The sequence below is a fragment of the Drosophila persimilis genome, unplaced genomic scaffold (genome assembly GCF_003286085.1).
Source record: "Drosophila persimilis strain 14011-0111.01,24,50 unplaced genomic scaffold, DperRS2 tig00000653-arrow-arrow-pilon, whole genome shotgun sequence".
Taxonomy (NCBI): Eukaryota; Metazoa; Arthropoda; class Insecta; order Diptera; family Drosophilidae; genus Drosophila; species Drosophila persimilis.
The window spans coordinates 951618-979058 of NW_020825330.1; the positions used below are offsets into that span (position 1 = coordinate 951618).

The window sequence follows — 27441 nt, forward strand, 5'->3', positions numbered from 1 at the left end:
ACACACACACACCGCACACATGCACACATTGGGGCATGTTTTGGGGCCGAACATCGATGGAATTTACCTACAAAATGTATAGAACAATTTATTTTAAAATAGGTTTCTAAATTGTATTGAAAAATGGTTGAAATAACCATGAAATTTGTAGTAAAATTCATTATTATTGTAACTCTTTTTTTTGTTTTTCGATTTGGGTTCTTAATTATGTGAAATTGGCATCCAATTTCAATAAAATGAATCCAAATTAATTCACACACATACATATGCTCATATGGATACATATACATATATGAACATCTCTTTCCCTTAATGCCTTTCGAGAGCTACACATTCCAGGACTCGCTCCCTCCTTCGGCTTCTCCTTCTCTCTCGCTCTCGCTCTCTCTCTCTCTCTCTCTCTCTCTCTCTCTCTTTGTCTGCCTCTTGAAATGTTTTGTGAGAATCAACTTTCATAATTAAATGGCAAGTCCGAGCCACCTATTAGAAGTGGCCCTGTGTGTGTGCACCACTTGCCACCTCTTGGCCCCGACACCAGCACGGGCACGGGCCCTGGCACACAGCGCGTCCCGCGTCCCGCACATGCATGCATAAAACAATTTAACACTTAACGTGGCCAGGAGCTGAAATAAAAAGCGCATAACTCATGCGAGAAGTCGACGGGGCAGCAGCGACGACGGTGCCATAAATTTCAAAAACAGCTACAAAACAGGAAGCAGCCGGCAGAGCAACAACAAGAGCCAGAGGAACGGGAGGAACGGCAGGAACGGCAGGAACAAGAGAGAGCAGGAGGAGGAACAGGAACAAGAGCAGGAGCAACAGCAGCAGCAGCAGCAGCAGCAGCAGCAGCAGCAGCAGCAGCAGCCAGAGGAACGGAACGGAACACAACAGGAACTGGAGGAGTAACAAGAACAAGAACAACTCGAGTGGAATGTACAGCAGAAAATGGCGGAGACTGAAGCCAGGGAACAGGGTGCACCAACGGTACATAAAACCAGGGGGTAAGGCATTCACGAAAATTAAGAACAATATTAATATGGGAGACCCTACCTTCATTATTGCACATACCTTGGGAGGGGGTGATGGGGTGAGGGGGGAGAATCTGGCCAGCAATGGACTGCAAAAATATTAACTACCTTTTAGCGCAAAAAGCGGGCCAAGCTGACGTCAAGTTTTGTAGAAAATTATGTTTTACAATGCGAAAATTGAATTTCAGTTTATTGTTTTTCGTTTCTCGCTGCTGCTGCTGCTGCTGCGGCTTTTGTTGCTCCTTCGCTTCGCTTCGCTTTTTCTCATTTTTGTTTTACGATTAACTGTTAAATGCAGCTCAGCCCCAGCCCCAGCCCCAGCCCCAGCCCCAGCCCCGACTTCTGCGTGTATTGCTCGTGTGTGTCCACCCCACCCCATCCCCTTGCTGTTGCAAGTCAACGACTTGGCCATGTGTGTGGGCTTGTTCGTTTTGGCCAACATGCAATTCCGAGTAAAAGGAACATTTGGAGCCTGCCAAATTGAACGGAAATATTTACGGGGCATTGGCGTGGGGGAGTATGTGCCTGGCCAGGCAGGGAAGTGGCGCGTAGATCTCTTATTGGATAATCGCACGAAGAGAGCGTCTATCCTTCCCTGGCAGATAGTCGCAGAGGCGCAGAGATCGCTGCAAGAGCCACCGTCCGATGATCGCGACATGCTTGCACAGCCGAGGCCTACCGATGGCTAAAGAGAGTGAATGCTTTGCGGTGTTTCGCTACTCTCTTCGTTGTTACGGTTCGACTACTCTCTTTCGTTGGTGTTGCTTCGGTTACTCTCTTTTCAATATCTACATACATTTACATCTACATACGTTTTACATACTTTTCGGCTGGAAATATATTTTACTGTAAAAAAATAACATAAATAATAATAATAAAAAAAAAAAAACATTAGGAACTACTGCCACCGACACAGATCTCTTTGTCGGCTCCGCTCTCGTCTCCGCTCCCGAGTGCGACTGGCGCCCCTCCGCCAACCGCTCGTCCAGAGGCGCAGCATGAGCTGACCTGGACCATTCTTCTTCTGGCCAGAGGCGGAGGTGGAGTCCACCTGCCGCCCCACGCCGCTCAGCCAACCACCCAGCCGCCGCTGCACATAGGGCTGCTGGGAGGCGGTCGTGAAGTAGAAGCTCCCCTGCGCCCTCCTCTGCGAGTGGATGCCGAAACGGGCCCGTCGGTTCTGGTCGCAATATCCGGCGGCGAACTCCCGGTAGCTGCCGCACTCGTAGCCCACGAAGGGGTACTGCGGGTCCATCGACTGTCGGAAAAAGATGGCAGCCGCTGAATGGCTGCAGGCAATGGGATCTAAAAGAAAAACCAGTCAATGTTTCTTGTTGGAAGAATCCAAGGATCTGCCACCCACTTGTGTTCTGCATGTCGCGGAGATTCATGAACATCTTGCAGTTCGTCTGCGGTGCCCGGCCACCGTTCGGATAGAAGTCGGCATGCCCGCACTTGAGGCTCGTCCCCAAGGAGCCGCCGGAGGTGTGCAGCACCTGCACGAACTTGGCATCGCTGGGGTCCAGCCGGTACTTGGGCGAGACCTCGGCGGGCAGCGAGAAGAGCGGTCCGGCCGGATCCAGGCCGATGATCTGCTCCACCTGGCCCTCGAGCACCGCTCCGGCATAGCCGGCTGCATGGGCCCCCAGACTGTAGCCGGCCAGGGTAACGTTGCTGCGATGGAACTGGCTGGGACGCAGCTCCTCCAGGGCCATGATGATCCCGGCCACCGTGAGGCCCACATCGAAGATGGACATAGAAGCGGTCTTGTAGTCGTTCTGCGACAGATTTCCCCAGTCCACGACGCACACGTTGTAGCTGGCATCAAAAAGGGTCCATGCTGGCGGTGGGGAGAAGGGGAAGGAGAACGGAGAGTGAGGGAGTCACAATCAAGGGTGGGGGGAACGCTCTCGAATTGCTTACTCAGCAACAGCTCCTGCACCCAGTCCTTGCTGCCTTTGTCGTTCCAGCCATGCAGGAAGAGGGCCAGCTTCTTGGAGGCATCCAGCTGTCGGAAGCCCCGAAGATCCCCCAACTGCAGAAGGAAGTGCACCTCGTTGCCAAAGTCCCTGTCCGAACTGGTGGGGAGGGGGGAAAGTGTGCAAAGGGTGCGAAAATCAGTCATCAATCACGGCCCTTGCCCCTGTCCCTGCCCCTTTTACGACTTACATGGTGCGGCATTCAAAGACAATGCCATGATTGAGATGGGCCCGCTCCAGGCTGTTCCGCAGCATGGTCTCCTGCAGATAGCGGAAGGTTTTCATCATGATGCTGTGGCGGTGAAGGCCCTGCACAGCAATGCCATCGCCGAGGAGCAGCAGGCCGGCAAAGAGCAGCACCAGAGGAGGCGGCAAGGTCTGCCGGCGGAACACGTGACACGTGCCAGGCATGCAATCTTTATATATTTATACAGATCCAAATACGAAAACACAGATGAATTTCCAATTTCAGAGAGACAGAGAGAGAGAGGAGAGAGACCGCTTGGTTTGCCACTTGGCTGGCTACTGAAGACCCCGAGCAGCCAGCAGCCACCAGCCACCAGCCAGCAGCCAGTAGCAGCCAGCAGAGCCCCGATCATCAAGATGATGATGATGACGATCATCCCATCCCGTTCCGTACGATGATGATGATGACGATGTAGCAGATGATGCCGACGCTGATGCTGATGACCCTCTGTGGCGGCAGCTTCGTTCTTGGCTCCCTTTTGTGTGTGTTTGCACAAGTGAAAGTACAACAAGAAAGATGGTATGCCGCTGTGGATCGAAGCCATAGATACTCTAACAGATCGTGCAACCAATCGCTCCCATGAAACCCATCCGTAGACCGATGGTACTCTCTGCAAGGGCATCACATCACAAAGCTTGTAACAACTCTTCTACTCCGACTTCGATTTCGATTTCTTTGGGGTCTCTCTCCCGCCACTCCACCACTCCACCACTCCACCACTCCATTGATCTTGACATAGAAGCAAAACGGTAGCTCACAAGCTGAATTTTGAGCTGTCATGGGCTGCTTCTAGTTTCTAGTTTACAGCTGGGCAAACTCCAACCAGAGATCGCATCGATAATAAAACCAACATAATATCGCCGCAGTACGAGGCAGCACTACTCATTCCCGGCTCGATCGATCGTAAATGTAGTATAGTATATTCTTATTAGTGGAACCATAAACTATGCAGGGCTGGTCGTCTGTCGCTTTCATAATGCACTGCGAGAAATCCCTCTATACAACGTGGAATCTAAAGTTTGGTATTCTCTCAATAGTAGAATATATATATCCATATCTAGATATATCAATAAAAATTCAAAATCCTCAAACCCAAAACAGTTTCTCGCAGTATATGACCGAAAATCACAGAAACTTACAAACTTTGACCTAAAAATGCTTTTTTATGTGGCGCCCATAAAAATGTTCAGCTTACAGCAGATTAACCATAAAATCATCTATTTTCTGTATCACCCTCTCTCCCTCTCTGCCTCTCTCTCGGTATCGCTGTTTCCCTAGAGCAAAGCTTTCTACACCAAAATGTGTTGAAATGCAGACAAAAAGAGAAGAAAAAGAGCAGATAAATGCGGCAATAGGGTAGGAAGAGAGTGGCTTGCGCTAATGATGGCTAAGTAAAGTGCCAAATGAATTTCGTTTCATATTTCCATCAGCTTCCCCCAAGCTCCAGTCCCCCCTGTTCCACCACTCCGATCTTCTGTTCTGCTGTCTTCGTCTTTTGGCAGTCCATCAATTTGCATATCTATCTGTATCTCTGTATCTGTATCTCTGTGTGTGCACCTGTATCTTCTATCGGTGTCTCCATCTGTCTATCTCTATTTCTGTCTATCTTTCTTGTGTTTTGGTCTGGCCTCAATGTCAACTTTATGTTCGGCAAGAATTTCGATATCAATCAAGCCGCAGAGCGAGACGGAGACAAAGAAAAAGAGCAGAGTGCTGTAAAGACACAATCCCCGCTTGGGGAATATATGCCAATAAATGCGACCTTAAGGAAAAGTTGAGCTTTGCTTGGAAATTGCATTACAAAAGACAGAAAGATTAATCGGTGCGTTCTTAGCGTGACTATCGATTAGCTCTATTCAGACGACTAATAAACCCAAATAGCCATCAATCCCGTATACAATAGGAGTGTTCTGAAAGCAAGATGATATATCGTCTAGTCATTAGCTTGTGCCAAAAAAAACTCTGTAATCATTGCGCCAAACAATCGCAAAATCTATTAATAATTCGGATTTTATCGTTAGCATTTTGGAATCCCTAGCGACTCTACTTGTCACTTATGCGAACTTTGTTAAAGGGTTATCTTTCTTTACCATTCAGACGAGCAGGCGTATAGCCTGCTCCAAGAATGATTTTGCCCAGAGCAAGTGCCTTTTGTTGGACAGTTTTCGGCTTAAGCCAGTTAGAACATCTATTGATGATACACCGATCCCAGACCAAGTCGGACTGCCCGCTAAACTTGTTGCATACTTAAAGGCGGCGGCCCTCTTTAAGCCATTTGTGTGGCAACAATCGAGTGTGCATTACGCATACGCCGCATGGTGCGGGTGCGGCTGCGGATTCATTAAATGTTATAAACTCATTAAGGCCTTTTTGTCTACGCGAATGGATGGGTGTATCGGTGTATCGGTGGAGAGGATGGAGTGGGTGGAGTGGATTTTGTGGGTTTTGCTGTAATAACCGCAGAACATCTGCGAGGCCGCAGACAAAACCCCCACAAAACATATACATATACAAACATATACACACTCACATACATAGAATACTCACAGACATACACACTCGCAAGTGGAAATCTTTGTGCAGAATTAATTAAGTAAACAATACGAAAATTGTGGAAATTGCTTTGAATGCGTCCCCAAACGATACACACACACAGATGCACAGACACTCTCTCACACAAGGATAACCGCACATGGGAACATACACATATGCAAAAGCTATTGCCAGCAGCTGTTGTTGTTGTTGTTGTTGTTGTTACACATTATTATTATGATGCTGCTTAATAGGCAAACGACGAGTGTAGCCAAGGGGTATACCCCAATGCAAGAGACGGGACGGAGAGATAGGGACCACTCCCCCACCCCCACAGCCAGCATCGCATTGTCTGTGGCAACAATTAAGCTGTACTTTCGCCTTAATGATAGAGAGACACATGAAGAAAATGGCCAGAACAAAAGGCAAGGAGGCCGTCTCTCAAGACTCTGAAGGGACTGATGGCACGGAGCACCCAGAAAACCAAAGGAATGAAAAGGAGCAGGCCAAACAGAGGCGAGGAAATGAAAAGAAAGTAAAGTAAAGGAAGTGAAATGAAATGAAAAGGGAAGGAAAGGAAATGTTGGACCCCCCAACCCACCCCATCTGTCGGGGGACAACTTTTGATCATTCATGAATAATAAATGGGGATAAGCGAGTGAGTGAAAAGAACACCACCGCCGATTCGCTTAAGATTCATAATTAATTCATGATTGTATGCCAGAGATTTATGCCAGAGAATCTTCACCGCCGTGCAGATACTTTTCATTTTTAAGCTCTGTACGAGTATGATCGCTGGCACGCGTATCTTTTGCAGAGTGAGATGCCGCCTCATCCACTCACCCTCTCATCCGCTCCAGCCAGACGGCAGTACGGCAGTACGCCCCCGCGTTGAGTGGAGTTCACGGTTCACATGTCACGCGATTCCTTTCGATTGCCAGCTTCAAGAAGGCGTATAAAGGGCGTGGCTGCAGCATTGACTTTCGATTTGTGGCTGCTGCTGCTGCTGCTGTTGTTTCGAAAGGAAACTATTTTACCGCTCAATTGATTTTGCAATTTATTTGCGCGCATTATGCGAACGGCACATGGCAGGGGGAAGGGCGGGGGGAGGAGTAAGGCTGAGGATACCGACACACACACACGTGTCCTGGGCCTTGGCAAAAGGATACACGGATACATTCTATAGCCAGAAGGGGGTGGCATTTCCAATTCTATTTACTCCCAATAATCATCATCAATGTCAGTTTCGCTGGCACTAAAATACAAAATAAAAATAAAACTAAACCAAGCAAACAATTTTTGTTCCCTTACACTTCACTTTCTTCTTCGCTTTCTGTTGTGTTCCCGGGAAAAGTAACGAAACGTCAACAGGATCATTGGCAGCATTGGCAGCACTGTCACACACACAGCAACACAGCAATGCTTCCAAGAGGGTGGAGCGGAGTGGAGTGCGGGGTGGCACAATGGCAGAAGGCAGAAGCCAGAAGGCAGAAGGCAGAACAGGGAGACAAACGCATTGAGAGTTGATGTTTATATCGATTGCTGGCAATTTCGTGAATTACACCAGACAAACACTTGCCAGAAAAGCAGCTAGAGAGAGAGAGAGATAGAGAGAGAGAGATAGAGTGAGAGACAAAGGCAGCGACAGCAACAAAGAAGGAGGGAACAAGAGGCAGTGCTCCTGGCAAAAAAGAGAAAGAGCGACCGACACACACCATTCAGTTATATTCGCTTGGGGGACACACTTGAGACACGTCGTCAGCGACGTGAGCATGTTGCTCCATTCCATTCCCTAACTCTCCTCCTCGTTGTTGTTGTTGTTGTTGTTCAAACTACCGTTGTTGCCATGTCGCTGGCGTTTGTTGAATTGCTCCTTCCATGCGCTGTAGTGGAGTGGTTTTGGAGGACAAGTATCGTCGGGGTCACCAATTCAGCAGTCACCAGTCAGCAGTCACACTATGCTCTCTCCCCTCTCCTTCTCTCTCTATCACCGTGAGCATTCACGTTACTGTCACACACAGACAGAGAGACGTAGAAGACTACATAGCGGGGCGGAAATCACAATACAGAAGTGTCTATCCCTGGGCACAGGCGGCAAATGCTACCATATCGAGGGGGTCTTAAATATATATTTCAATTAAATATTGGGTTTTTATTTTAATATTTTCATTACATATTTCCATTCTCGGGAAAAATCCTTGGAATAAAGACTTCTTAATCGAATCGTAACTATTCGATTCTCTGAGATTTTGTTCTTTGTGCGTGAATTTGTTGTTTCAGCTGCTTCGCTTTCGACCAGTTTTGTCGCCTGTTGCATGCCCCTGCTCTACTGCTCTGCTGCTCTGTTTGTTGTTGTTGTTGGTGCGGAGGAATGGCAGATTCTACGCCCGATGCCTCCTGGATACTTGACTCTTCTCTAGTTCTCTGCTCGTTCACGTCCCAGCTTCACGCACACACGCAGGGACCAAAACTAAAACAACAAATTACGTTAAATCAGTTTTTGTTCTTGCTTTTTTGTATGTATGTCCTTTATCTTTATCCCCCCCCCCCCCCTCCCATTTCCACCATCCCACCCTTCTACGTTATTTGTCGTTGGTCGTTGTTGTTTTTTTACGCTGACGCAAGAAAGTGTTGCATACTTTTCGGCGGGCATTCGTTTTTATGCGCACGTTTCACGTGGCAGCAGCCAAGTCCTGTTATGTGCTTGATTGAAGTTTGTCTCAGCTTCCGTTTCCGCTTTATGTTTTTTCGTTTCCTCTGCAGCTCTCTTAAAGTGAAGAACTGCCACGAGCCATTGAAAAATATATCCCCCGAAATATTGTACCCAAACAAAAAAAAGGAAAGAAGGAAAAACGGAAAAACCTGGGCGGGAACATTATGATTGCTTACATCATAAAGAGTACTATATTTTGTGGTGGAGTCTGGGGCAGCTTAGCGACAAATCCGCTTGTCGGGGAAACACACACACTCAAATGTAGATACAAATAAACATTAACAACAACAACAACGGCAACAGCAAGCATGGCGGACAAACGGCGGCTGCATGGTGGGTGTGGGTGTGTGGGGGGGGGGGGGGGCAGGGCCACGGGGCAGGGCAGGGCATGTAAGCAGCTCACGCGCTAAGCTCGAATAATTTGCACAAAAATACACAAACACTCGCATAACATGCTTAAAAATAGATTACAATGGTATAAAGTTAACAATGCCACACACACACAGGGAGAACATGCCACGCCTACCTCCTACCCTCGCCCTCCCCAGTTTCTGCCGCTTACATAAGCAAAAAGTGAATGGGGGGGATTGGGGGATTGTAAATTCACTCGCGGGTCGCAGAACGCGCTAAAAACGCAAACAAAAATTTGCAGCTTTCTATCGCATAAATAAAGTTTAAAATAAAGTGCGAATGAAGAAGAACTGCGAGGGGGTCATGGGGGAGGGAACCGCAAAGTTCACACGCAAAGGCATGCGGCACGCCCCCAAACAAACGTCATTTAAAAGTTATTTGGACGCTAGTTGGTGTTTATGTAAAAGTAGCTCGACGTTGCCCCAGGCCCCACACACCACCACCAGCAGCAGCAGCAGCCGCAGAACAAGAAAGCTCGGTAAATGGCAAATTGGGAAATGGGAAATCGGGAAATGGATTTTTATCGCATATCTAGGTACCCTTACAGAGGGTCTAGAAAGTACGTTGGATTCAATTTGATTGATAGAATCATTTTTAAACAGAATTTGAATTAAAAAAACTTTGAAATTGGCGATTTATGATACAAATTAAAAGGAGTACTAGCGGGCATATATGTACACATATATCAGAATATATGTATATATGTACAATATGTACACATACATATTTTGAAGCATTTAATTAAACTAACAAATAATGACAAAAATTAAAGAAAATATATTTAAATAATACATTATTATTTTATAATCTAAAATTAGATTAAAAGTCATTGAAAAAACTATGTACATATGTATATATAATTATTAATGATATTTATTATATAAACAGATGTGTTGGATAAAAAATGTAAATTAAATTATGAATTAATGACAAAAATTCAACAAAAATATATTTAAGTGCAAATTTTAAAATTTGTATAATTAATTACTAAATCTGAAATAAAATAGTTATGTTGTACTTATAATAAATGTAAATTCGTTGATAAAAAATTGCAAAATCGCATTATTAATGATATTTATTATTTTTATTATTATTTTTTATTTATTTTTTATTATATTATATTTTATTATTACTTTATTTTGATAATTTATTTTTAAAGTTAATTAATTATGGCATATTTTTGATTAGTTAATTTCAAAAATATATCTTATATATGCATCTTATATACATAGCTACAAAAAATAATAGTTTTGTCCCAGAAAAGTTACCATAATTAATATATGTATTATTTATACATATATATTATTATTATATGCTTATTGCCAAAGATTCTGTCATTTGGCTGCAGTTGGCTATAACCATCATACCACACAGATAGAGTACAGAACAAGAGCACGGGTTGGATAGACCCGAAAGGGGGGCGAAAAAAGAAGAAGGCAACTTCTGCTTTGGGGTTTTGTTTAAACAAACACACACATACCAGCATGCCATTCTTACATTGAGTAACACACAGCCACACATACACCCATACATACATATAATCATTCACACTAGCGGCACGCGAATGAGCACGCACATACAATGAACTAAACGCTACGTGCTGATTACTGCTAACGCAAGGATTTTTCCAACGCACTAACACACACACACACACACACCTTCTATACAGCTGTATGTGCAGCAGGAGTCAGCCTGAGGACAGCATCAGAGCAACAAAGCAATTTGCAGTCGAGTGCCAGCGAATGGTGGAATATATCCCATATGTAGGCAGTAAGAAAACGCAGACCCGGTGGACACCCTGGACGAAAGATCAGAGGTAATACGAAACAGTTGCATATCCCATAAAACCTCATATAAATCTGCATACAATTTATTTGGATAGCAGTTCCACTTTCCAGTTTCATTGTTCTCTTCGTACTTGCGCTTGGTGAATAAAAAACCATTTGTCACGGTAGTACCATACAATTATCAACGCCACGGGGCCCCGAAGTACAGGGTACGACAAAAAGGCGTCGCCAGAAATTACTGCAGGTCCTTATTGTTAGTTTAGTAGTTGTTTGCCGAGCATTTCACACGCGACACACACACACACACAAAACAGCCAACAACCAAACAACGAAGCAAACAACCAAGCAAACACGCACACTAACCCACAGAGCAAGCACTGGGGATGGGGAGGATGGGGAAGGGTTGGACAGCGCTTGGCAAAATATTTAGCATGTGTGTAAGTTTTAATACCGCTCTCTGTCCGCTCACCTTTAGGCAAATTTTTGGGATTTGAAAAATCAACAAAAACACGCACACACACACAGGCAAACAGAGAGGAAAAACCACAGAGAAAACAAAGCAAAATGAAAAAAAAAAAAACTTATGTAGTGTATGTGGTGTCTTAGGTAGAGGAAAATGGGTCAAATGGAGAAACTTACAAAAGACAACTTTCTTAGTGCCAGAATCGAAGAACACCTTTTGCCTTTGGAATCTTTGTGGATGGATCTATGGTCTATGATCTATGATGTTCTTAGTGGCCAAAGCGGATCATCAGAAGTAATTTACTTTCATAGGTAATGGCATACGAGTACTAACCATATTAGCCCTGTTTTTAGCAGGCCTTAAGAGGAAAAGTGACCTCTGTGATAGGCTTTAAGATATGTACCGAGATATGTATCTCAAATTTGCAGTGATTATGTTTTAATATTGGCTTTTTTTGGGTATCAGTTTGCATTTAAGGCCCAAAATGAATGTTCGTCCAAGGCAGATGGAAGCATGAATGTGTATAGTTTATGCATGTACATATATGAATGTGTATGTTGTGTGTGGGTGTGTGTGTGTGTTCTATCAATATGTAATGTCACTTGAAATCACTTAAATGAGCCTTCCAGACACACACAAGCGGCAGACAAAAGCTTAGACCTCATTCGACAGACACAATTGTCTCCCTCTCTCTGTCTCTCTCTCTCTATCTCTTTGTCTCTATGTTGTCTTTAATATTAAGGCTTATAAATCACACATAGACGTAAATATATACATACACATGCAAGAAACATTCTGTTTGCCTTTTGATGTTTTTGGCATTTAATTTGTCAGTTTTTGGCGCCTCTGAAAGGCTGTGGCACGTCAGGCAGCAGAGGATTGCCAGAGGGATGGCCAAGACACATTAATTGGTAATTTGATACAATTTGCATTGCCTAGTTGCAGGAATTATTTTAATTGGCTGTAATTTTACGGCTCGCAACGCAGAGGCCAAGAGAACCGCAGGCTAAAAACTTAACAAGCCCCCCATGCTGCTACACGCACAGTAGAGTGGGGCTCTCTGTGCGTCCCTCTCGCTCTGTGTGTATCCAATTTCGATTTTGCAGATTGAACCCAAAAGAGCAGCAGAATGCAGCAGCAGCAGCAGCATTGGCTTCCATTTGAAATTGGGCTTGAAATTTGGGCTTTATTGGGGCTTCCTTGTGTCCTGATTTCGTCTGGCTAATCCTTCGATTTTGAAAGGTATCCGATTGAAAATGGCCAAAGTCTCTTCCTCATTCAGCTTTGAGCAGCTATGAAATCTGAGACGATGTATCTAATAGAGACCAATGCGAGAAGTGTACAAATGATTTGAGTGTTCTATTGATATTTGTATCTTACAGACAATGCAATGACAATCAGAGCGGTATCGTTTTTCTTGGTAATAAAAGCTGTTTTCATTCACACTTTCAGTCTTGCTGCTCGCTCCTCCACTCTATGCTCGATTGTGGAGGGTGGGATGGAGGAGGGTGGGGCTTATCCAATCATGGTCAAAACTGTTGCATACTTCTAGGCCTCCGATCCCTCGTTTGTTTGTCGCTGTGTCGCTCTCCTTTCGTGCGTCGACAAGCGAGCAATTAGCTGCCATTCATTCCCCGTCTCTGCCCCGTGCAGAAGCCAACAATGCATGTGCCACTGTGCCTCACGTTGGTTGATGCTGCTACTGCTGTTTGCCCCATTATATCGTCAAACGCCATTGACAGGCATTTAAAAAAGGACTCTCTTCCTCTCTCACTCTCTCTATTTGCATCTGTATGTGTGGCTGTGGCTGTGGCTGAGGCTGAGTCTGAGTCTGTGTGGATGTGGATGTGTCTGAATCTGCATTTGAATGGCAGAAATGACTGGGACTGTGATTGATTGATTGGCTGCATGATTTATTGGCTATTTAGTTGGGGACGGGGCCGGGGCCCAGCAACAAATTAGCTGCATAAACCAAATTCTAAATGCTGCGTGACCCTCCTACTCCCTCTCCCCCTTTCTCTCTGTCTCTGTGTCTGTGTTTTTGTGTGTGTTTGTGTGTGTCTTTAAGCACTTAACAAAGTTTTGCGTGGGCAAAGTTTACCCAGCTTTTGGGGGGCTGGGGCTGGGGCTGGGGGCTGGTGGGCTGTTGCTGGAGCGCGGACCGGTGGGGCACTCTAAACAAGCAATTGCAACTCATTAAGCGTTGACTCTGCCGCAACGTCAAAGTTTTCACCAGGTAACCGCCACAGCGAGTGGCACTACAAAAGTTCCAAAAAATGTATGGACAGACTAGTATGTGGACCCTCCATCGATTGTATTCCACAGCTCTTGCGCCTGGTCATTTAACAATATTCAGCCACTCCCTGGCTACTCTGGACAGCAATTTTTCCATCAGCTTACATCAGTGAAGTCATCGTCCATCTCTCGTTCGGGAGCGGGGGGCCCAGACAACGAAAAGCAGCGTTTTGCTGGGAAAACAAGTTGGTTCTTGCCAATTTTTTGTGCCCTCCCCATCGCATCGGTGCGGGGCACCACTAACTAAGCAAACTTTGTGCTCTTCTAGCCATAGCCATTCCTCTCCCTTTGGCTCGGCCAGCACAGACAGTGTTTCACTCCACTTTTCGTTGTGTAATTTGCACCTATCGATGCCCGGAAGTTCTTGGGATCGGATCGGAAAGGCGTTGGGAAACGAGTGAACTTTTTTTTAATGAAATGCTGAATGATATGGGTGAATGGGTGGGGGTGGGGGTGGGGGGGGTTGTGGTGGTGTTTGGTAGGATGCCAGAGGAGAATCGTTCCGTTCCGATTGTCTATCTGTCTGTCTGTCTGTTTGTTTTCTTTTCTTTGGGCTGCTTTCTGGCCAATAGACTTCACATTAAATTTCACTAATAAAGCAAACAATGCGTGGCATTCGGCAGTCGGCTTTCGGCGGGGTAGACAACACAGCAGATGAGAAATTGCTCAAGGAAAAAGAAGAAGGAGAGAGCGAGGAGCATCTCCTGCCAGTGGCAGTCGCCTGAATGCTGAGGCAAACGTGCAACACTCATACGTCATGTTGGACGAGATGCGAGTGTGAGTGAATGAGAGACACACAGCACCAGGATGGAAGCAGAGTGGGAGGGAGAGACAGAGACACAGACACAGAGAGAGAGAGGGAGAGAGAGAGAGAGAGACAGAGAGGGGACAGAGCGAGACAGCACCGAAACACGCACAATGTAATGGCATTTTTATGTTGCATCACGTACTGGTCATAAGTCATGTTTAGAGCACTGACTGCTGCTGCCACCAGTAGCCCCCGCCACCCTCCTGCCACAGCACCACTCCCACCGTCCCCCACAGCCCCTCTCTGGCAACTCAAATGAACTGTAGCTAAATTGGCCCTGTTCCCGTGGCCATCCCCCCGCCCATCTTCCATCCCCCTGGCCGTGTCGCCTGTCCAACTGTCAGTCAGGCAGCGGGGCAGCTTAAACGGATATTACAAGGTGTTGGCCAAACATTGACCGTACATGAGCTTAAAGCAAAATTAACTAACTAACAGAGATGTGCGAAGAGAGAGGGGGGAAAGAGAGAGAGCAAAGAGAGGGGTGGAAACAGACTGGGGGAGTGGCAGAGTGGGAGAAAATTGCCTTTGCCTTGGGCTTAAATGCTGCTTAAGCGAATTTTGTGACCAGCAAAATCCAAAGCGCGAGCCAGGCGACAGTTTTGTGGCAACCGGAAGGCGGCTGGGAGGGGGATGAAATGTGGATGGGTTTAAAGTATAAAGTGTAGAGAGGTCAGGGGTCAACACGCACAAACAATTATTCAAGACATTCAATCAATGACTCCCATTTGCAAATGCACTTAAATTTGATAATAAATAATAGCATAATAATTATTTTTGATAGATTCCCATAGTTTCTGCGACGAGACGTTGGACCTGCACAGCTCCTTTTCCATTTCTCTATCGCTGTGCCACATTAAAGACTAGGCAGCTTCTTGGGGCTCGCCCCGACTCGACTCTCAACTAGTACTACAACATAATGCTATGCCCTCCCCTCATATCCTCCCAGCAATTTTCCACCCCTTTGGGCATGGCCTGCCGAGTTTTGATTTATTTTCGTCCAGCATTTAGATACAAAAGCCGCGGGAAGAGGTGCTTGCGAGCCGCTTGCCGTTGATGAGATGGGTGGATACCGATACCCCCGCCCCCCTACAGGGGGTGCCCGGCACCAGCTCTAAGCATCTTTTCACTGCACGCAGTGTGGGGGCGTATAGGGGGCGTGAACCAGGGCCAAAATCATAAACCACATGGCTCGACAATTGCGAGAGGGGTTGTGGTTCGACGATAAATAATTTCCATGTTGTTCAGACATTTCCTTCCCTTCCCAAGCCTTCCCAAGCCTTCCCATCGCTGCTCTGCGGTCGTTCTGCGCTCGTTCTTGTTCTTGTTTTTTGTTTCTTTCATAATTCCGGAAGCTTTGATCAGACGTCAGTCAGGCCCTAAGCCTATTGCCGTGAAGCACTCGGGCACAGCCCCACTGGGCCACGCCCAGCCAGAGCCACCAAAACGTACGCCTACCACTTGAACTTCGAACTCTGGGGCTGGAGCTGGAGCTGGAGCTGGGGCTGAGGCTCCTTTGGCATGAATACTTTTCTCGTTTCTCATTCTTGCTTTTTATGATTTACGCAGAAGGAATGAATATTCCTTCTTGTTCTGGATATCCCGTTTTGGGTAGGAATGGTAGGGTGTATGCGTTGGATGGATCCGATGCTACATGTACATCCCTTCCTATGAATGTGTTCCTGTGTTCCTCTGTTCCCCGTTCATGGCATTAGCAACGGGGTATCCCCATCTTCGGAAGAGACCGCCAGAAAAAATAATATCTCGTTCTTGTTCTCGAACTTTAGTTGCTGGCTCCTTGGGCTTTGGCCCAGAGAACTCTTTGGTCAATTGGACAGCTCCTCCAGCCCCAACCCCAGCCCCAACCCCAGCCCCAACGCACACCCCCTTTGTAGGTGTGTTTTTCCAACGGCTTTTGTCTGTTCTGCTCTCGAACTTGAATTTCATTTTGTGGCTCGCTGATTAATGAATTTGATAAAAAGAAATTTCTACAGGGCACAGGGCATAGGGCATAAAGCGAAAGGAAGAGAGATTCTCTATACACATTTTGCTAATTAACATGAGCTTTTGCTGTATAATGAATACCACAATCACACACACACACATACACACACACACACACAGAGGGATACTATATAATATACTATATTATATGTTATTCCTGGGACATTTTCATTATGAATCAAATGATTTGTGCGCTGCGATAAGCGCACCTTTAGCCAGAGCTCCAGAGTGCCAGAGCTTCACCCAGCTATTGATTCAAGATGAAGTTGGTTTTTTAATTAATTAAGTGGTTAGACGTGGAGGTGGACGTGAAAAGAGTGGAGTGGGGACTGTGGCAGGGGCAAGCAGTTGCTGGCTCAGCAAAAAAAATGAGCAGAGCAGAGGCACACTCTTTAGATACGAATCACTTGGCCTCATGGAGCAAATGCTGGTACAACTCCCAGGCAACTCCTTCTGATCAAGTGGGCCCCAAGGAGTCGTAAACATGGCCAGGACTCCAAACGTGTCCACACACACACACACACACACACACACACTGCCTGTACGTGAGGTGTCGCCCATTTTTGAGTCCAAGCCAAAAAGAAAACTTTTTTTCACGCAGCATAATTTTTGTTGTTTGTTTGTGTATTTGCCCCTTGCCACCGCACCGCATCGCCCCGCACTCTGGCTGTGGCATGTGCGAAATATAACACTTGTTGGGCTCCAGGCCGCAGGATAAAACGGTCTCCGAGGACACTGCCTGATAAAGCCACTCGTTGTTCTAGTTCTAGTAGATGATTCCTGCTGTTGTACTTCTGAAAGCGAATCGGAAACATTACAGCTACATTCATACCCATATGAGTGCATTCATTGGAGGTCTAGGAATACTCATAACCCTACCTATACCCATACCCATACCCATACCCATATCCTCTTAGGACCGGCAAGGGTCGGGACCACCGTTAATGTTACCATAAGGCATTCCTCAGACCCCAAAAAAACCTAGATACTCGTTGGCTAGTACTTGTGTATTGGGAATTCAGAATCATTCAGAATGATTGCTTCCATGGGTTGTCACAACAATTTGCATATGTTCAGACACAGCACACACACACACACACAAACACACCACACACACAGTGGCATTCACCCATTCACCCGGTCATTCGGGCATTCGCAGATTAGTGTCAAGGCAGCAAGCCCCTGCTTAAAATCCAAAATCCGAAATCCTTTTCGATGGTCCTGCATTTGCACGTGTCTTGGACATAAAATTGAAGCTCTACTCTACTCCGAAACTGAAACCCAAACCCAAACGATAGCCAGAGCCAAGGTATGAGTACCTTTTGGGGTAAGGGGTCTGGGGTCTGGGGTCTGGGATCTGGTATCTGGCATCTGGGGTCTGATGGCAGCTGATTCAGCAGAAGCAGACGGGAGTCATTTGCAGCAATTGCAGAATGTATCTTACGGATGCGAATGTATCTTTTGTGCCCCTATTGAGGCTCCAAGTAATTGTTATGAACTTCATTCCGAATCAGTCGAATGTGTGTGCGTGCCTCGACTGCTGAAAGGAGGGACAGTGGCAGTGTCGGTGGCCTTTCAGCAAATTGCTTTGATAATTGTTAACATCTCATGCGCGGCACCTAAGCTCTTCTCTCCCTTCACTCTCTCTCTCTCTCTCTGGGAGGGGCGGGGTCTCCAGGGTCCGTCCATGCAACAATGGGCTCCAGTTGGGCTGTTGCATCACTCTGTGTATGTGTCCTGGGCCTGGGACTGGGCCTGGGCGTGGCACTTTACACGGCAACTTGTTATTTTGTGGTTGACTAATTGCATGTGTGGCAGAGCCGAGCCACGCACCAAAGGAATTCAAACCGAAATCAGAATCAGGACGGCTGCAAGGCGGAGCAAGGCGGTGCAGGGGGGAACATGGCAACATGAGCATCAGGATCAGGCAACGGCAGCGGCAACAGCCCAACTCAAACTCCAGCTCCAAATCCAAACAGGAGCCACTTGCTCCACAGTCCGACACGAGATTTATGCTGCCAGTGATATGCCCAAACAGGAGGAGTCGCACTGGAACTGGTACTTGCACTGGCCCTACCACTGGTAGATCCGTAGCGCCCATGAGGGGCCCATGATGTCCGAGTCATAATCCGAGATACACTCGTGCAAAAACCACGATATATTGCGACTATACATGCACAATAATTGATCCATTTTCCTAGGGTTTCAGGAACGAATTGATTCTGCAGACACGTATCTGTTCCTTTATCTATTCCCAAATCCTGCAAAATTTCTCTCAGTGCTTAGTGGGGTCCCCCAAAAATGCAATGCGCTTTTCAAAAACCGAGAACTAAATCAACGGCATGCACCCCTCTTTTCCCTACCCCTACCCCATGAACATCCCCTTTGCCGTGCCATACGATGTTGAACGTTCTGCTAGCTCATATTTCGGAATGGAATGGGGTTTTGGGTGTCACTTCCTGCCATGCCCGGTGTGCAGACAGTGCGTATGCGTGATGCCCGGCCAACCAGGCACCCAGGCACCCAGGCTCTAAAATATACTTTGCATGTGCCTGGGTTATGGCTTTTGCGGTTGCATTTTGCAATTTTGCAAATGATAAAGTGATCCAAGCGAAGTCTACATCCCCCCCTCCCCCATTTCACCGTCCCTTCTGCAGTGGGTGTCAGCGGCAATGGTTCAAGTGGTCACAGCATGACCACCTCCCAAAGATGAATGAGCCATTGGCCACAATGCTGGATGCTGGATGCTGGCTGCTGGATGTTGGATGGAAACTGTTGCTACACGACGATGACTGCAGTTGAAGTTGGGGCTCGTTGGGGGGGCATGCAGCGTGTAGAAGGCCAAGGCATGTTTCCGTTGGGATGCTGATGCTGGTGCTGGGGCACAAACACCGCACATAAAACAATCAGGCGGCGACCACAGGCTGACACGAAACGCCGGAAGAAGCTGCAAAATGAAGTCACAGACAGAGGCAGTGGCAGAGGCAGAGGCAGAGGCAGCGGGACGCAGGACGCAGGAACCCACAGCCAGAACCAGAGAATGGGACCAGGCAGTAGATGGCAACTGCAACTGGAACTGGGGAGAAGCATAGGACACAATTCATACATGAATGCCTTCCATTTGTGAATGGAGAATGGGGATTGGGGAGTGGAGGGTGGAGCAATCTAATCAGTTTATTTGCCTTTGGGGGAAAGTAATTGGAAGTTGTTGCACTCAATTACAGTTAATGTGCGTTTCGGACGCTCGCATTCATTCCCCAACGAGAGTGCATCTAAAAGGCGTAAGGAGTCAGCAAGTATTTGGTATTTTTCAACGACTACACAGTTTTTTACTCAAGATGGTTACAAAAACAAAAAAAAAAACAGAATATAGTTTTAATGCATCAGATTTAGACGGTGCTTTGCGGTGCCAACAACTACAACTTGCTCTTGATGGTGCGTAGGATGGGGAACTTGTCGTGGCCGGTGCAGCCGCCGCGGAAGTCGTCGTAGCTCAGGTCGACCAAGGCCACGCCGCCGAGTCCCTCGCGTTTCACGTACTCGGCCTTGATGCCGGCCGTGTCCGGATCCTCGTAGCCCACCCAGACGCCATTCTCGCCGGCATCATCGGCCGAGCGGTAGGCGTAGCTGCCGAAACGCTTGGTGGGATCGCCCACCTTGCGCAGAGGACCGTCGGCGCCCTTCAGGTGCTGGTTGGCTGGGTTTGGCAGCTTGGCGCAAACCTCTGGCCAGCTAAGGAGTCCATCGACCTGGGTCTGTAGTCCAGCGGGTGCAACGCCATCGGTCTCGGCCACGGGGGGCAAGCCGGTGAGGCCCGAGTCCTTGGTCAGCTTCCAGGCGCGGCCGTAGGCGGCGATCGCCACGTTGATCTTGGAGGCCGGGGCGCGGTTGTTCACCCAGTACTTGACCTGGTAGTTGACATTCAGCTCGGGGTTGCGCTCGTTCGCCTCGTAGATGGGGGCGGGGAAGTCGGCCACCTCCTTGTTCCGCTCGGGGGTCTGGAAGTCGTAGGCGTGGAGGTTCACGTAGTCCAAATTGTTGATCACGGCCGGGACATCGAAGAAAACTGCAGAGCGAAAAGTGTAAGGGTGAGAAGAAATGTATTTATTGTCAATATCGATATCAATGACCACTTACGGGAGGAGTTGACATTTGGGAGGACACTGAGGCCCAGGAGATAGCCATCGGGACGGAAGGCGTTCTTCAGCTCACGCACCAGGGCGGTGAACTCCTCCTTGTGCTCCTCGGACTTCTCGTCGACGATGTGGTCACCGCTGAAGATCTTCTTGAATCCCTTCCAGAACTTGCCAATGCTGCCATGCACCTTCTTGGGCTTGTTCTTGGGGAACTGCCAGGCAAGATCGAGGCCATCAAAGCCGTAGGTCTTCACCAACGAGTGGGCGCTGTTGATGAATGGAATGCGGGCATTGCTGCTCTCCAACAACGTCAAATACTTGTTGTTTTCCGGGTCCACAATGTCCTTGTCGCCGCCCACACTCAGCAGTACTTTGAGGGCCGGGTACTTCCTCTTCAGGCTCGTCACCTGCCGGAACAGGCTGCTGCCCAAGTCCAGGTCAAGCTTCTCGTTGGTGCTCACCAACTTGTTGCTGGAAGGATTGATTCCCGCATACCCGTATATCAAATGGGTGCAGTACTGCAAGGCAGGATCCAGATCGTTGAGGGTGAGCTTCGAGAGACCTACAGCCAGAGCAGGAGAGCAGGAGAGCAGGAGAACAGAAGAGAGGGATGAGTGAGGCCCAACCCAAACACAAAAATAAACCCCGTTTACACAATCAATTAACGCATCTCGAGGTGCCAGAGTCAGAGCCTCCCGTGACTCATTGGCGACAACGGCGACATTTGATTCCAATTTCCAATTAGCCAAAACTCAAGGCTTGTGTGGGTTTTATCGCTGGCAAAGTGGCGGCTGGCGGCTGGCGTCTGGCGTCTGGCGGCTCGAGTGGGGCGATGCAATTTACTTAAATTACTTACAAAAACTTCAACCCCACCCGACCCCGCCACACCGTTACCAATTATCGGTGTGTGAGATAAATACAGGGTTTTTCTGCTTTTAGCATGCGGCTATGAAAAGTGAAAATCATCTAATGGAATCTGTCGGAGAGGCGGCAGAGACCCCACCGATAACCTCCTTATCAAAGTTCCCCTCGATCTGGGTTGAGAGACGGAGGCGGGGACTTACCCTCGCGAACAAAACTGGACCCGTCGTAGTAGCAGAGCAGATGATGGGAGCCGGCAGCGGCGCTGATATGGCCAATGGCCAGGGAGCCGACGAGCAGGGAGAGCAGGGCGTAGAGCTTCATGTCCAGCTGTAAGGAGAACCAAAAAAGAACGAGGGGAACCAGAGATTAGAGATAAGCAGTTAGAAAGTACACATGGAAATTTCTGGATGGAACTAGACCTTAATACTTTTCGTAGAAACTAAAGCTCTACTTCAATCATCAAAATTATGGGAAAAATAATAAAAAAAAAATATTTAATGATCACAAGTGGAACTACAGAAAAAATGTGCAACGGAAAAAGAACGCTCCCAAGTCTGGAATTTTTCTGAATAAACTCTCAAGCCGGAGGATATTTTGGATATCACAGAAATCACAGTAAGAAGCACAAAATCACAGGTATGTACATTATGACACACAAAAACAAATAAAAGTATATGTAGGTAGCTATAAAATATATGTATATATATGTAAGTATATGAATTATTCAAATGGCTTCACCGACTTGTGCTCGCGTTAAACGTAAAACTGGAACTGTCCGACAGTCGAGGTGATCCCAACTTTAAGTGAACTCGTCGTCGAGAATACGAATACTCGAGCGGACCAGATGAAAACTAAAACTAAGGTGAAGACGAAAACGAAAACAGAGCGAAGCTTCAAACTAGAGATGAGTGAGTGAGTCTCCACGATAGAAGATTTTCAAATAATGGTATACGCTGGTGAGAGTAGAGGAGGAGTTCTTCGCAATGTTAGCTCCAGCAATTATATGGGAGAATATTCCACATAGTCTGGAATTCAGTCTGTCTTGCCAGCGTCACGCACAAAATGAGGCACTCCAGGGCCTGAGTCTCGTGAGTGGCGTGATCTTATGCCCATCTCTAGTGTTAGAAGAGAGGCAGAGATAGCGAGAGACACACAGTCATATCAGCAGCGACTGCGCAGCGACAGAGAGCGGCGACGAGAATGAACGCGGCTTGAAAACCGAATGTGGAGTGAGAAAGAGTGGAAGAGAACTGTGGATCAGGAGTGGGGGGAAAGCAAGAGCAACGCTTTCAAACGGGGGGCGATTGAGAAGATAACGTCTTAGATAATATACACATTACATGCATCCAATGATCGGGAGCACTCTCCAATCGAACCTCGCTAAGCCGCGGTTTTGGTTTTTTTGCGCATATGATCTGCTCTTTGTTGGATTATTTTCGTATTCGGCCCCTGTCGTCGTCCGCCGCTGATGAGAGAGCGACAGAGCGGTAGAGGCGAGCGCAGTGTGATGAAGTGTTTGTCATTGTTGTAATGAGCTGTTGTTTTTTTTTTTTTTGCTTCTTTTTCCTTTTTGAGCCTTTGCTTCTCTTGTGATGTGATGTCATCATTACTGGGAATCGGTCGGAGCAATTATACAATCAAGCCCGGTCCGGCCCGGCCCGGCCCGGCCCGGCGCTGCGAGCATTATATCGGCTGTTCGTCTCGGTTGTGCATATATGTACATACATACATATGTATGTATCCCCATTAAAGTGACAGTGGCGGCGCATCAATTCAGTGTTTTCTCGTCTTGTTTTTCTTGCGTCGAGGATAAATCTGAAATAAAATAAAATATCATCATGCATATAAATCGCAAATTGACAAAGTAAACCCCAATCCAATCCGATCCGACCCAACCCAAACCGAGCTGATTGTTGATTGCTGTCTGATTTTTTCCATGATTTCAGTGCTAGAGCTGCAGCTGGAGCTGGAGCTGGGGCTGTGGTGTGGTTTGGTTTGGTTTGGCGTGGCCTTTGCTCTATTAATTTGTGTTAAAATTGATTTTAATAAATAAACACTTTGAATCGTTGAACGCTTGCCTTCGTTTTCGTTTTCATTTTCATTTTCATTTCATTCTCAAATGTTGACACGGCCAAAGAGAGACGGCATCGGCGTCGGCATCGGCGTTTGTCATGAAATCGCCAATCGAGCGACTTTATCAATTTATGTCAGCCGGAGAGGTCAAACACATACATATGTATGTACATATGTATGTAGATCCAAATGCTCTGTGTATGCTGTCCGGAGTGGCTTTGTTTCCCCCCCTCCGACCATATTTAGTTTTAATTTGCTGGCGCGGCACTTCCCCTGGCCAGCCCTTCGCTTCACAATTTGACGGCGACGTGACTGCGACTTATCTGCGGCTTGCGATTGAGGGATTTGGTTGGGGATTTTCGATGGGTTGGGTTGGGTTGGGTTGGTTTCTGGGTTGGGCTCTGCCGGCTAATGGGTCAACTGACTGAATGTCAACTCCACTCCGTTTTGAGTGGTGCGAGGCTGAGGCTTATAGCCATATGCTCTTGTCCAACGATACATTGAATGGGGGCTACAGGCTCTTAAATGGTTTTAATGAACTCTCTTTTTGATACTTGATCGAGGATAAATTGCTGGCAAAAATGTCGGTCACTTTTCACTCATTTGCTGGCGAAATATGCATTTTATTATTTATTTTACAGCCCAAAAGTATGGAGCACTTTGTGCCCTGCATTTCTTTGCATTTAAATATGAAACCGAACCGCCCCAAAGGTAGAACAAAGGCTACCACCAGGGCTCAGGCCAGACTGAATAAGGGATACCCTACTTTTTGCTGGATTATAAATGGAAAGAGTAGTGTTCCGGCATAACATTATACAATTGAAAATCTTCGGAAACTAGCTGTTCCAGAACAGGGGAACAAGGGTTTTCTCATTGGAATTTTGATCAAAATATGATCTGTACTAGGGACAAATCCCCACAATGTGAGTGGACATACACCATACACCATACACCATACACCAGATACTCGTATTCCCAGCATACGAGTATGTACTATATATTTGCAATTGTAATTAAAACCACGTTAATCAAGTGTATACATAGATATACATATGTATGTATGTATGTATGTCTCAGTGCGTGGGTGGGCAGGTCAAACAAATAATAATTAAGTAACAAAGCAAAAAATACAAATACAAATACACTTACACTCACAAAAAAACTGATGGAAAAAAAATAGTGGACTGAATGAGGGGACAATGAGAAATGATTTTACGGGCTTTAAAGGGCGGGGTGGGAGGTGGGGGTAGAGGTAGAGGAGGAGGACTATGGGGGATGGGGGAGTGGTATAGTATTGTTGAATTGTAATTATTTGTGTTATTAAATGTGTAATCAGTGAGAAGTAAACAATTATAAATGTTGATTTCACTTTGATTTCTCTCCCTGTCTCTCTCTATCTTTATCTGATAGCTGTGGCTGTCTCTTTTTCTGATTGCTGCAAACTGCTGCACTGCTGTGTAATTTAAACCAATTAAACACTCACAAAAACTCCTGCAACTGCAACTGCCCTCCCCTCACTCCCCTACGTGTGTGTGCGTGTATGTCCTGGCGACATTTTAAGTATGATTTACAAAATGGCTGCGTGCAGCAGCAGGAGCCATATCATCATAAATAGCATATACCTACATACATATACATATATACATATGTATGTATATGGTAACGAAAGTGGAAAACGGTATTCATGAAAGAAAGCGGTAATCAATGGTGGCGACTGAAACGGAAATGCACATCAAAGGCCTCAAAGGCATATCCTCAACAATTCGAAATTCGAAATTCGAAACATGAAACGCTCTGGAACTGTGGAACTGAATGGCACAGCGATCGCATGCCTCAAAGGGATTTTCGGATTTCGGATTTCGGATTACGGATTGTTGTTGTAGCCAGGCAACCATTAAGTTTCCCATTAATTCCACAGCCAAAAATAATCGGAGCTATGAAAAAAAATTTGCTAAAAATGTATGATATTATTTTAGAAAATGTTTATTGTTTGTCATTGAGGGATTAGCTACGGATCAAATATGAATGCCAAGAACAGAATAATGCACCATAATTGTACCCAGTACACAAAGAGTAAAGGGGTGTATCAGCTTTGTGCAGATACAGATCTTTATTCATTGCTACAGCCAGAAGGGTCAGCCAGAAGAAGCAGTCCTTGCCAGTTGCTCGCTCTCTTTCCCATCCAGTGGCGCCACCTGGCGGAGTGAGGGAGATAGTATAATGAGATGGAAGCCGCTAGAATATTTCTCGATGGGTTGAATATATTGGATATGGTTACATAAATCATAAGACTGCATAGATACCAACTGAGTATAGGGTATTGCAGTGGTTTTATACGTGCATATACAACCACGCTTCCCGCCCGACTATCAAAAAAAGAAATTACAATTATAACCCTCGGGCATTTGTATCTTTGTCATAAATCGATTAATTAATGTTCTGTCCCCGTTTTTTTTTTTTTCATTTTCCAATATGTTTTTTGTTTGTTTGTATTCTAATTAAATGTGCAACATATTTGAAATGTTCGCCATTTGTGACATTGAAATTAATCGTCTCTTCCTGTTGGGTTTTTTATGCATTTTTTTTGCTATCATTTTACTGCCATATTTCGAAAGCCGCAAAGACTCCAAACTTTGGATAATTCCCGGGGGGGGGGGGGGGGGGGGAACGTGGGGAAAATGGGTGGTCGAGGCCAACAAAAGTCGACAGGAATATCGACTTGGAGTTGCACAGTTGCACAGTTGCACAGTTGCTGTTGCTGTTACTCTGTCATAAATCCAACGACAAAATAAAAATTGCATAAAGAATAAGAATGCAGCAGAAGAAAAAGGCAAAAAACGAAATAGAAAACGGAAAACGGAAAAAAATGAAAATAAAATTACGTGAAACAGACGCAGACGAGGATGGCGACAGCAGTCGGATAAATATATATACATACTCGTATATATCCGCACAAGCACTCGGGTACGGGTACGAGTACGGGGGTCCGTGTATATTTATTTTGCATGTCGCCCAACTTATATTTGTTTGTTTCGTTTTCTTGACTTTTGTACAGTTCTTTTGTACGTTTTTTCGTGACGTTTCGGGATCATTGCATGGCTGAAAAGCCAGCGAGTGGGTTGGAAAAGTTGCGCCTGGCACAGAGTCAATGATGCACAAAACTACGAGAGGCAGGCGGCCGCAACAATGAGAACGAAGTCCAAAGCCTCTCCTGAAGCGGAGATACTATACAACCGAAAGGTATATGAGGCCTTAAGGATCTTTCTCGGCTTAGGGTATATATCCGATGGCCAGAGGACCAAACGTCAGGCCTGCTCCTGCTCCTGCTCCTGCTGCTTCTCCTCCACTGAGAGACGTTCTGGGCACGTGCACATTGCGCATACGCCTCATCGCACATCAGGGTAGAGGAAATTGGTGGAGGTGCCTTTATCTCATACGAGTTAGAGTACGAGTACTAGGACTAGTACGAGTGTATAAATAACTGAGAAATATTGTTTAATATACCTCGCAAAAAGATGGGAGCCCTTGAGGAATCATTGGAGATTGTCAATTGATCATTGGGCCGGGGGGGATATTGGGCTGGGGACTGGGGACTGGGGACTGGGGAATAGGGAATAGGGAATGGTCCAATACATTCCATCGTGATCCGAGAGATGCTTCGCTGAATGTCAAGGCCTGGCTAGCCCACATGCCAGTGCCTAGACCTGGGCATGCCTGCCACATGCCTCATGGGATTTTGATCGATGACTTGGCTTGAACTGATTGACTGACTGGCTCGCAAAGCGATTGACTCGGCGGCTGACTGAGTGACTGACTGACCGACTGAGTGAATGATTGAGTGAGCGACTGAAAGACGACCATCTAGGAGCAGACCTAACAAATGATGTTGGTCCCTGGCCAAAACAAAGGACTACTAGCCACGTATCTCTCTCTCACTGCCCAGTGCTCGTCCTGCCTGTCACGACTTGGTCTTGGACTTTGAATTATGGTAAGAACGAAAAAGTTTTGGCTTAGTAGCAGGGTCAGGGGTCGGGGCTTGGGGCCACGCACAGATAAGCAGCAATGTCGAAAGTTTTGATTGAAATTAATAATTTCCAATTGGTA

General features: G+C 46.5%; 2 protein-coding genes across 2 annotated transcripts; both read right to left on the reverse strand.

Moving 5' to 3' along the window:
* Positions 1-1926: 1926 nt before the first annotated feature.
* LOC6597885 (pancreatic lipase-related protein 2) lies at positions 1927-3418 on the reverse strand. Its single transcript, XM_002023009.1, has 4 exons — positions 3198-3418; positions 2952-3106; positions 2392-2868; positions 1927-2333 (listed from the first exon to the last, which is right to left on the reverse strand). The coding sequence occupies exons 1-4, from the start codon at positions 3416-3418 to the stop codon at positions 1927-1929; spliced, it is 1260 nt and encodes a 419-aa protein (XP_002023045.1).
* A 16145-nt stretch (positions 3419-19563) lies between these two features.
* Positions 19564-22072, reverse strand: LOC6597884 (chitinase-like protein Idgf4). The gene is made up of 4 exons (XM_026991161.1): positions 22007-22072; positions 21465-21591; positions 20402-20962; positions 19564-20330 (listed from the first exon to the last, which is right to left on the reverse strand). Exons 2-4 carry the CDS (start codon positions 21583-21585, stop codon positions 19681-19683), a joined length of 1332 nt encoding a protein of 443 aa, XP_026846962.1. The 5' UTR covers positions 21586-21591; positions 22007-22072; the 3' UTR covers positions 19564-19680.
* Between the last annotated feature and the right edge of the window lie 5369 nt (positions 22073-27441).

What these genes read in the sequence shown, in the direction of transcription:
- LOC6597885 (XM_002023009.1), bottom strand. Translation starts at nt 3,418, where the DNA reads ATGCCTGGCACGTGTCACGTGTTCCGCCGGCAGACCTTGCCGCCTCCT. An exon ending in GGTGCAGGAGCTGTTGCTGA is followed by an intron (nt 2,869 to 2,951) that starts GTAAGCAATTCG and finishes CCCCACCGCCAG; the next exon opens with CATGGACCCTTTTTGATGCC. An exon ending in CCGCGACATGCAGAACACAA is followed by an intron (nt 2,334 to 2,391) that starts GTGGGTGGCAGA and finishes TTTTTCTTTTAG; the next exon opens with ATCCCATTGCCTGCAGCCAT.
- LOC6597884 (XM_026991161.1), bottom strand. Translation starts at nt 21,585, where the DNA reads ATGAAGCTCTACGCCCTGCTCTCCCTGCTCGTCGGCTCCCTGGCCATT. An exon ending in GTCCAGTTTTGTTCGCGAGG is followed by an intron (nt 20,963 to 21,464) that starts GTAAGTCCCCGC and finishes CTCTGGCTGTAG; the next exon opens with GTCTCTCGAAGCTCACCCTC. An exon ending in CCCAAATGTCAACTCCTCCC is followed by an intron (nt 20,331 to 20,401) that starts GTAAGTGGTCAT and finishes TTCGCTCTGCAG; the next exon opens with TTTTCTTCGATGTCCCGGCC.